Genomic DNA, 10185 nt, shown 5'->3' with positions numbered 1-10185 from the left:
TGTTGCTACTTGGTAGAGGGTTGCGTCTGGCATCTTCCAATTCTCTTTGCAATCTGGATTTATGGTGGTGGGAGTAAGCAGACCACCCTGGTTTCTGGCAGAAGAACAGGTTCCAGGTGTAATGCTACCTGACAAAGTGTCCCGCAGTGGGCAGGAATTATGAAATCTAATTTTCTGTGTGTTACAATCTCATGCATTTCTTCACCACAAATGTGCTCCTGACATTGTTTAACCAATGTTGGTACGTTTGGATGCCGCCTACGAGGCTCCTTTTAAACCTTAAGGCATCAGATAAATAGGTTCCTACGTGTATACAGGGTGCCATTTCTCATGGTAGCATCTGGTAATCCAGTTTAGCTATTTCCAAGGAATTCCTCCCAGATGATCACATTTTCTCTGGGTAGAGTGTGCTGAGGAAGGTCTTCCTCATGGCAATCTTCAGCTCCTTGTTCCTGAGGCTGAAGATGATGGGGCTGAGGAAGGGCGTGAGGACCGTGTAGCTGACGCCCATCAGGGTGTCTCCTTCCAGAGACTGGGGACTCTTGGACCTGAGGTAGATGACAGAGGCAAAGCTGTAGTGCACGACCACCACAGTGAGGTGGGACGCACATGTGGAGAAGGCCTTGTGCCGGCCCTCAGCTGAGTGGATCCTCAAGATGGCAGACACGATGAAGACATAGGAGAGGAGGATGAGGAGACAGCAGCCCAGCAGGACAGTGATGCAGACCAGGCCCACGCCCTTGGCCACCCGTGGTACATCAGCTCCACAGGCCAACTTCAACAGTAGTGGCACGTGGCAAGCAAAATGGTGAACCTCATTTGGTCCACAGAAGATGAGGTGGAAAATGGCCATTGTCACCACCATCCCCATGACTGAGCCTCCAGCCCAGGACCAGGCCACAAGGCAGGCACATCTACCAGGACTCATGAGCACACTATAGCGCAGAGGGTGGCAGATCGCCACGTAGCAGTCATAGCCCATGATGGTGAGCAGGAAGGAGTGGGTGAACCCGAAAGTGAAGGAGAAGAACATCTGGCTGGCACAGGCTGTGAAGGTGATGGAGTGGACGGTGGGGAGCAGGTCAGCCAGCATTCGTGGGATGATGGTGAAGGTGTAGAGGATCTCGGAGATGGAGAGAGTGCACAGGAAGAGGTACATGGGCGTGTGGAGTCTGCGCTCCCTCCAGATGGTGGCCATGATGAGCAGGTTCCCCAGCAGAGAGAACAGGTGCATCAGGAGGAACAGCAGGAAGAACACCAGCTGGAGGTGGGGGAAAGTGGAGAAGCCGATAAGGATGAACTCGCTCACTGCTGAGAGGTTGGCTCCCTGCATGGAGGCTGTGCCTGGGGTGAGGTGTGACAGCAAGAGGTCAGCTACTGGATGGAGAATGGTCATCAGGTGCTCCTTGTAAATGACTGCTAACATTGATTGATTCCCATTCAGTGCCTCGTATGATTTACTCCTCTATCATCCCAGTGAGGAAGGTGCTGTCTTTATCACCTGCATTTTCAGTATCCTGAGCATACTCATTAGGAATATTAGGCTGCAGAGAGTGTACACAGCTTACTCAAGGTGGAGCTGTCACAATGGCAGAGCCAAGACTTGAACCCGTGGCTGGGCTGTCTCCTAAGACTATACCTTGCACCATCTCTCAAGGATGCCTCTAAAAATGAAAATGTTCCTTCCCTGGAGCTTCCAGCCATGGCTGCTCTGCCCTCCTCCTCCCTTCTGAGAAGTCCTCTTCGTCCCACAGCTGCAGACACTGTGAAACGTCCCTGCCCCACGCATACGACTCCTTGGATCAGGGCGTGTCTCTAACTTAATCTGAATCAACCAGATTCTTCCTCTGGAGTCATCCATGCAGGGCATCAGAGGCAGGAGACTATAAATAACATTCTGGTTGTTTCCGAGCCCCCATGAGGCACATCTCTGTGTTCTGATGCGATACCACACAGCCACCAGACAGAGGAACGTGGGGGTCACCCCAACTGAGTTCAAATCCCTGCTCTGCCTCCTGCGTAAACTTGACTGAGTTTCTTCCTCTCTCGGTACCTCCATTTCCCCTGACCTACCCAGGAGAGGTTGTGAGAAGTAAATGAGTTGTTCTTGGAATGTGATCTGGCCCCCGTAGGTGCTGCCTAGGATAGTTAAATCAGTGCACTAAGTGAGCAAATGCACGTGGTTTGTGCTTGGTACATCCCTGCAATTTGATGAGATTCTGATGCGCCTTTATGAATAACAGCTATTTTAATTTTTTATTTATTCTTATTGGTGAGGAAGATCGTCCCTGAGCTAACATCCTTGCCAATCCTCCTCCATTTCTACTGTGGGGTGCTGCCACAGCGTGGCCTGATGAGCAGTGTGTGGGTCCACATTCAGGGTCCAGACCCATGAACTCTGGGCTGCCAAAGCAGAGGGGTGAACTTAGTCACTCTGACAGTGGGCTGGCCCCATCACATAGCTATTACTAAATGAACTTTGTTTATTAGGTAGTATAAAGTTTAAAAGGCAGTAAACCACCAGTCTCCTTCTGTCTCTATGGATTTGCCTGTTCTGGACGTTTCCTCTAAGTGGAATCACACAATATTGTCCTAATGTGTGTGACTTCTTTCACTCAACGTGATGTTTTCTGAGCTCGCACATGCTGCACCACATATCACACTTCATCCCTTTTCCTGGTTGAACAATATCCCCCTGCACTGATGCATCACCTTGTCCACCCCTGCTTCAGCTGATGCACGTTTGCACTGTTTCCGGCTGTTTGCTGTTGTGAACAATGCTGCTGTGAACATTCATGTAGCTGTTTAAAGCATGTCAGCGGTTGCCAGGGGCTGGGGGACGGAGAGAATGGGGAGTCACTGCTAAGGGGCATTGGGTCTCCTTTAAGGGTGATGAGAAAGTTCTGGAACTAAGTAGAGATGGTGGTTGCACAACGTCGTGAATAAAATTAATGCCACTGAAATGTATGTTATAACGTGGCTAATGTAAGTACGTTTTATGTTAGGTATATTTTACCACAATTTCAAAAATAAGAAAAAAGTCACAAATTCCCTCTTTAGTGGGCTCAGGTTGTTGATCGAGCCCTGACAGTTGATAACGAGACACGAAAGGGGACCAGGCACACTGGTGCCTGGAGGCTGCCCTCCCCAAATGTCACTGGTGTCCAGAGTTTCCTGTCCTCCCTCCCCTGGAGTCACTCGCATCTTTCCTCCATGTCTGAGTCAGAACCTGCCCGTAGGTCCCCGGAACAGAGGCCCCCACAGCCCCACTCAGTCCTGCTACTCGGGGATCTTAGCAGGCAAGTCAAAGCCAAGGACTTGGAAACCAGAGGCTCCAAGAAGAGGCTGAATGGCTGAAAAGGGGGTGGTGGGGTTGTGCTCACAAGCCTTCCCTTTTTCTCCAATGTCTAGTGCAAGGGTTCTCAACCGTGGGACTCGTGACATCTGGGTCGGGATCATTCTTTCCTGTGGGGAGCTGTCCTGTGCACTGTAGGATGTTGAGCAGCATCCTTGGCCTCCACCGGCTGCACACCAATAGCCCCTGCTCAGTCGTGACAACCAAGAATGTCTCCAGACATTGCCACTCTCCCCATGGGGGACAGTCATCCACCCCTGGAGAACCAATGATCTAGAGAACGCAGTTGCCATTTCCTGGGGAAGCTCCCTCTGCCCAGATCCTGTTTCCCCTCTTTCTCCACCTGGCAATGCCTGGTTATCTTTGAGACTCAGCTGAAAGGTCACCTCGTCTGTGCAGCCCTCCTGGAAACCCTCTTCTGAGAGCATATCTGGACACTCATTCCTGGGTGCTTCCAAAAGAAGGATTCCCGAGTGAGTTTAAACTCCTTCCTCCTAACTTTGTTGTGACCCTCATCATAACCTGTCACGTGGAGACTCATCTGTCCCTGGCAGTGGGTTTTGAGTCTTGATGGGAATTGCTACCCTTGATTGGACGTGAGCTGTGGACCAGGCCTGTGCTCAAGCATTTCTCACCAAATCTTTACCCCATCACTATGAGGCACCTGCCATGACCCCCAATTTGCAGATGTGGCAGATGAATCCCACAGTTGACACATCACTTGCCCAAGTGACCACGTGTCTGGAGTGGGAGAGCCAGGATCTGAACCTAACTCTGGTTGGCCCCAAGGCCTGTCTTTTCCTAACCTCTCTGTTACACTCACCATTGCTGGTGGCTGTTAACGAATGTGAGAGGTCACTCCCAGACCATGGAGATGCCAGCTTCACCATGCTCTTCCACTCACACACTGCCTCCTCACACAAACAAGAGCACAGAAATCCACAGGCACCAAGAAGAATGGTAGGAGAACTATGAGAAGGCAAGAGACCCCCATGTCCTGGGGAGGTGGCCCAGGGCTGCACGTACCACCATCTGGAATGGTGTGGACGCAGGACGCAGCTAAGTGGGGCATCCATTTAGTCTGGAAAGGGCAAAGCAGGGAGACTGGAAACAGATGTGTTGCTTGTTGTCAGGGGCTCAGGGATGAGGAGCGATGAACAGGTGGAGCTCAGGGGACTTTTTAAGGTGGAGAAACTGTTCTGTGTGATACTGTAATGGCATATACGTGACATTGTGCATTTATCAAAACTCATAGGAAGTACAACACCAAGAGTGAATCCTGATGTAAACTGTGGGCTTTAGTTAATAACAATGTGTCAATTCTGGGTCAGCAACTGTAACGCAGGGACCACACTAACACAGGACACTAATAACAGGGGAAACTGCGGGCAGAGAGAAAGAGAGCATATCCGGGAATTCTCTGCACTATATGCTCAATTTTCTGCTCTAACAACCTTCTTAACTCCATTTTTTCAAAGTAAACAGACAGACATAGACCCATAGTGGGCATGGGAGCAGGACGGGAGAGATTGAGACTACCATCTCCTGGCATTGATCCACCAGGATCACCTAGCAGGTTCGTCTGTGAGTAAAGGGACCAGCCCCGGAGAGAGACAGTGCAATCTCGCTATCTAGCCCTTTGAGGAACCACGGTGGGGCTGGCTCCTCACCCAGGGACTCAGGAGCCAACCCCATCCATGGACAGGTCCTGCCCACATTGGCCCGTGGGGCTGTGTTTCCCTCCATCAACATGAGGGACACTAGGGTCACAGATCACACTCTGTGGTGGGGCAGTCCTGGGCATTGTGGGACGTTGAGCAGCGTCCCTGGCACCCATAGATGCCAGCAGCATCGCCCATCGTAACAATGAGAAGTATCCTCACACATTGTCAAACGTCTTCCGGGGCCGCAATGCCCCTGGCTGAGACCACGGACGAGGCCTCTCTTGTCTCTCAGACCTCATCCGGCCTTAGCTGGTTGCCCCCATCCCGCTGTCTCTGGTGAAGCGGTTTGGCTCCCCTCTCTGCACCCTCCCTCCATCTCAGCCACCCCTCCCTCCCTTTCTCTCCCTATTTTCATCCTTAACTTCTTCCCATCACCAACCTATGCCTCCTGGTGCCTCCCATGCTTCATACCGCAGAGGTGGCTGGAGCCTCTCATCCTGAATCCTCTTGTCCCTCTTTCCCTGCCTTCCCCCAACCCTTCTCCCGCTGGCTTCTGGCCAGGACAGAGAGGGAGAGAGCTGAAAAGTCAGACAGCTGCGCTGGGTCACTGTGAGGGGCAGCTCCCCTCTCTCGGCAGCTCAGTTTTCTCGCTTGTGCAGTGAACCTTCCTCGTAAGGTAAGGAGAGCTCCAAAAAAGTTAATGCCTGCAGAGCAGTCATCCCACTGCCGGGAAGCTAGGACGGAGCCCTGCCTGCAGCCCCACCCCAGAGACTCGAATGGCACAAGGAGTGGCATAAACAAGGGGGCTCCTCCGAGTCTCTAGCTGATGCTGGCTCCCCAGGCCTCTGCTGGTCAGGCTGAAGGCAGGGAAGGGACTCACCTGGGGCTCCCAGCTCTGCACCTGCTTCTCCCTGAACCCATCGGGAAGCCCTGGCTCATCGATGTCCTGCAGGCGAGGGCTGTTCAGGAAGGCTGGGCTCAAGGCACGGAGCCTGCCGCCCTGAGCGTGCCAGCTGGGTGGGGGTTTGCCTGAGGCCGAGTGCCGCTACTTATGCTGCCTCTGTGCCCTGCCCACTGCCTCTGCACACTGTGGCCCTACTGCCTCTGCCTCTGATATGGGGATGCTGGGCCCCTGGGGACCCTGCGAGGGAGAGGGCCACCTCAGGGAGAGTGTGTGCTTACTTTCCCTCCCTCCCTGCCTGCCGGGGCTGAGTCAATTACCTGAGCTTCTCATGGGCTCCATCAGAGTCTAATGCCTTGAAAATTGGGGTTTGGGGCCCTATATTAAACTCTCACAAACCACCAAACCATTGTCCACACTGTGAGACTGAACACAGTCCTGATCATCCTGTAGGTGCCTTTTTGTAACCTGGCTTTTTTACTCACCGTGGTGCCTGAACTCCATGTTAGTTTATAGAGACCAGGGTTTCTCAACCTGGGCAGTGTTGACATTTGGGGCTGTGTCATTTGTGGCGGGAGCTGTCCTGTATGTTGCAGGTCATTGAACAGCATCCCTGGCCTCTAGCTACGAGATGCCAGCAGCCTCCGCACCCCAGCCCTGACAAAACCTCTCAGATGTCACCAAATATCCCCTTAGGGGCAAAATCACCCCTGGGTCAGAACCACTGCTATGGAACCACCTCAGTTCAATATTCAATTTTATGAGTGTCTGCAGTGTGCATTTGACCGAGACACCTTGGTGGCTTCCCATTTGTCACCTTATTAGGAATATTGCAGGACATGTCCGTTTTTGGGTTTTTTTTGAAGATTAACACTCAGCTAACTACTGTCAGTCCTCCTCTTGGCGTACGATTGTCCTTTTCATTGTATTTTAAGGTGGACGATCTAAGGGGAGAGCTCACTTATTTCGCTTAATGTCATACGTTCAAAGTCCATCCATATTGTTGCAAATGGGACAATTTTGTCTTTTTTATGGCTGAGTAGTATTCCATCGTATATATTTACAACACCTTCTTTATCCATTCATCTGTAGAAGGGCGCTTCGATTGCTTCCACATCTTGGCTATTGTGAATAATGCTGCAATGAACATAAGGGTGCATAAATCTCTTTACATCATTGATTTCAAGTTCTTTGGATAAATACCCAGTAGTGGGATACCTGGGTCTTTTGGTATTCCTATTTTTAACTTATCAAGAAATCTTCACAGTGGTTTCCACAGTGGCTGCACCAGTTTACATTCACACCAGCAGTGTATGAGGGTTCCCTTTTATCCACATCCTCTCCAACATTCGTTGTTTTTTGTCTTGATAATTATAGCCATTCTGACTGGTGTAAGGTGATATCTCATTATAGTTTTGATTTGCATTTCCCTAATAACTAGTGTTGTTGAGCTTCTTTTGATGTGTCTGTCGGCCATCTGTATATCTTCCTCAGAGAAATGTCTCTTCATATCCTCTGCCCATCTTTTGATTGGGTTGTTTGGATTTTTTTCTTGACTTGTGTGAGTTGTTGATATATTTTGGAGTTCAACCCCCTGTGTGATAGACAATTTGCAAATATTTTCTCCCAGTTGGTGGGTTGTCTTCTCATTTTGTTCATGGTTTCCTTTGCCTTGCAGAAGCTTTTTAGACTTATATAGTCCCATTTGTTAACTTTTTCTTTTGTTTCCCTTGCCCGAGTAGACATGGTATTCCAGAAGATGCTGCTAAGACCAATGTCAAAGAGTGTACTGCCTATCTTTTACTCTAGGAATTTTATGGTTTCAGGTCTTACATTCAAATCTTTAATCCATTTAGAGTTAATTTTTGGGTATGTTTCAGGGTAATTGTCTACTTTCATTCTTTTGCATGTGGCTGTCCAGTTTTACCAACATCGCTTATTGAAGAGACTATGTTTTCTCCATTGTATGTTCTTGGCTCCTTTGTCAAAGATTAACTGTCCATAGATGTGTGGTTTTATTTCTGGGCTTTCAATTCTGTTCTATTGACCTGTTTGTACATTTTTGTGCCAGTACCATGCTGTTTTGATTACTATGGTTTTGTAGTATGTTTTGAAGTCAGGAATTGTGATGCCTCCAGCTTTGTTCTTTTTTCTTGTGATTGCTTTCACTATTCAGGATCTATTATTGTTCCATATAAATTTTTGGATTCTTTGTCCTATTTCTGTGAAGAATGTCATAGGAATTCTCATTGGGACTGTATTGAATTTGTAGATTGTTTTAAGTAGTATGGACTTTTTAACTATGTTTATTCTTCTGACCCAATGTGAAATTCTTTATGGAGGAAATCTACCCCCAAATGGAATGAGAGCTTTATGAGGTAATGTCTGTCTTATTCAATCAATGATGTGTGGGCAGGAAATACAAAGACCTCTTAGTACTGAAAGAACTTAGGAGTTTGACAGGGGTGCAAGTACATAAGCAAGTCACTTTACAACAGTACAAAAAGGATACATAAAAGACGTGTGTATTGTGCTGCAGATTCCCATGGGATCTAGTGCCCACGTCTGCCTACAGGAGGGCAGGTGGCACAGAGGGGTCTGAAAATGCTTTGCAGAAGAGCAGACATTTGAGCTGAGTATTAAAAGTCAATTAGGATCATTTTGTAGGCAGATAGATAAAGGTCATTCCAAAGAGAAGGAATATGGTGTGTGTGGGTTGTTTGGCATACAGTTAAGAGAATACACTCTAGACTTAGAGCAAGATTTGAACACCAGCTCAGCTGCACCCTAGCTCTTTGACTTCAGGTACATTATTTAATCTTCCTGGGACTCAGTTTCCCATAATCTATGGGGATAAATAATACTTTCCTCATAGGAGTAGCTATGAGCATTAAATGAGATAATGAATTAAGGAGCTTAGCACGATGACAACCATATGGTAATTTCTTGACTTAAGGTCACAGCTATTATTCCTATTGTAGAGCAAGGGTAAACATTAAAAAGATGGGCTGGGTGACTTCTAAAATCCCTTCCTATGGTAGGATAATGATACCTGGTGTTCAGCTCAGTGTCCGCATATAGTAAGAGTTTCAGTACATATTGCCTCTTTTTGTTCACGTTATTCAACATAACTCTTGTCCAGTTGCATGGTAAAAATCGGTCAATTCAAGCTCCTTCTCAACTGAGCTCTTCTGAAATGGCAATTCTCCTGTTCTCCCTCTAATGCAGTGGCTCTCAACCAGAGGGGACTTTGCCTTTTCTTGCCCAGGGGACATTGACGATGTCTAGAGACAGTTTTGCTTGTCACAACTGGGGGTTTTCCTGGCATCTAGTTGGTGGAAACCAGGGATGCTGTTAAACACCCTACAATGCACAAATGACCCCACTGCAAAGAATTATCTGGCCCCAAATTTCAATGGTTCCAAGATTGAGAAACCCTTCAACTGAAATCCATTGGCCCTTCTCTGGCCTTGAATGGAGCCTCTGGGAGTTCCCTTGAGTCCACTGACTTGGTCTCTCAGCAGAGATGAGCTTCATGTCCCATGCATCCCTGGAAATCAATCTGCAAATTTGGATTTTCAGATGCATTTTAAAGGAGATATTCATAAAACTAGTGCCAAGTTAAATCCCTGGACAATTGCATTGTTTCCATGTCTCTGTACAGAGAAGGGTTTGTTGTTTAATCATTATCATTTTGGGCCAATGCATAGCCAAATATTCCCTCTGGACCTTGTCCAGGAATGTCAAGTGCATGATGTACTTGGTTCTTTCTTTTCACCCATATCTCACCCCTCATGAGGGGAAGAAAAGGTAGCTTATTCCTATTAAGCTTTCACTATGTAGCGGGCACCATGCTAGGGTCAGGGAGCGACTGATGGGTTTTGTTGAAGGGTTCCTCGAACTTGGCCCTATGGGCATCTCAGGCTGGATAATTTAGAGTATTTCACAGGCACGTTGTTTTCACTTGGTCCTTATCTGTAGATGTTGGTATTATCTGCCTTGGATGGAGAAGGAGCTGAGATTTAAAGCAGTGCAGCAGCTGACTGTCCTGGGAGGAATGGTGCTGCCCCCAACTGCGCATCTACTGCAGCCTCAGAGTGTGGCCTGATTGGAAAGTTGGTCTTTGCAGATGTACTTAGTTAAGGATCTGGAGATGAAATCATCCTGGATTTAGGGTGTGCCCTAAATCCAATGACCAGTGACCTTATAAGCAGAGGAGAGGACACACAGAGATGCTGAGATGACGTGTGAAGACAGAGGCAGAG

The 10185-nt window shown here is 48.3% G+C and overlaps 1 protein-coding gene across 1 annotated transcript; it reads right to left on the bottom strand.

Annotated features, from left to right (window-relative positions):
* Positions 1–385: 385 nt before the first annotated feature.
* On the bottom strand, positions 386–1333 carry OR10H1 (olfactory receptor family 10 subfamily H member 1). Its single transcript, NM_001391678.1, is given in 1 exon segment — positions 386–1333. A coding segment is annotated over 1 exon segment (948 nt).
* Between the last annotated feature and the right edge of the window lie 8852 nt (positions 1334–10185).

Source organism: Equus caballus, chromosome 21 (assembly GCF_041296265.1).
Source record: "Equus caballus isolate H_3958 breed thoroughbred chromosome 21, TB-T2T, whole genome shotgun sequence".
NCBI lineage: Eukaryota > Metazoa > Chordata > Mammalia > Perissodactyla > Equidae > Equus > Equus caballus.
Note: the sequence above shows the minus strand (reverse complement) of the source record. Positions and strands in the feature narration are given on the sequence as shown.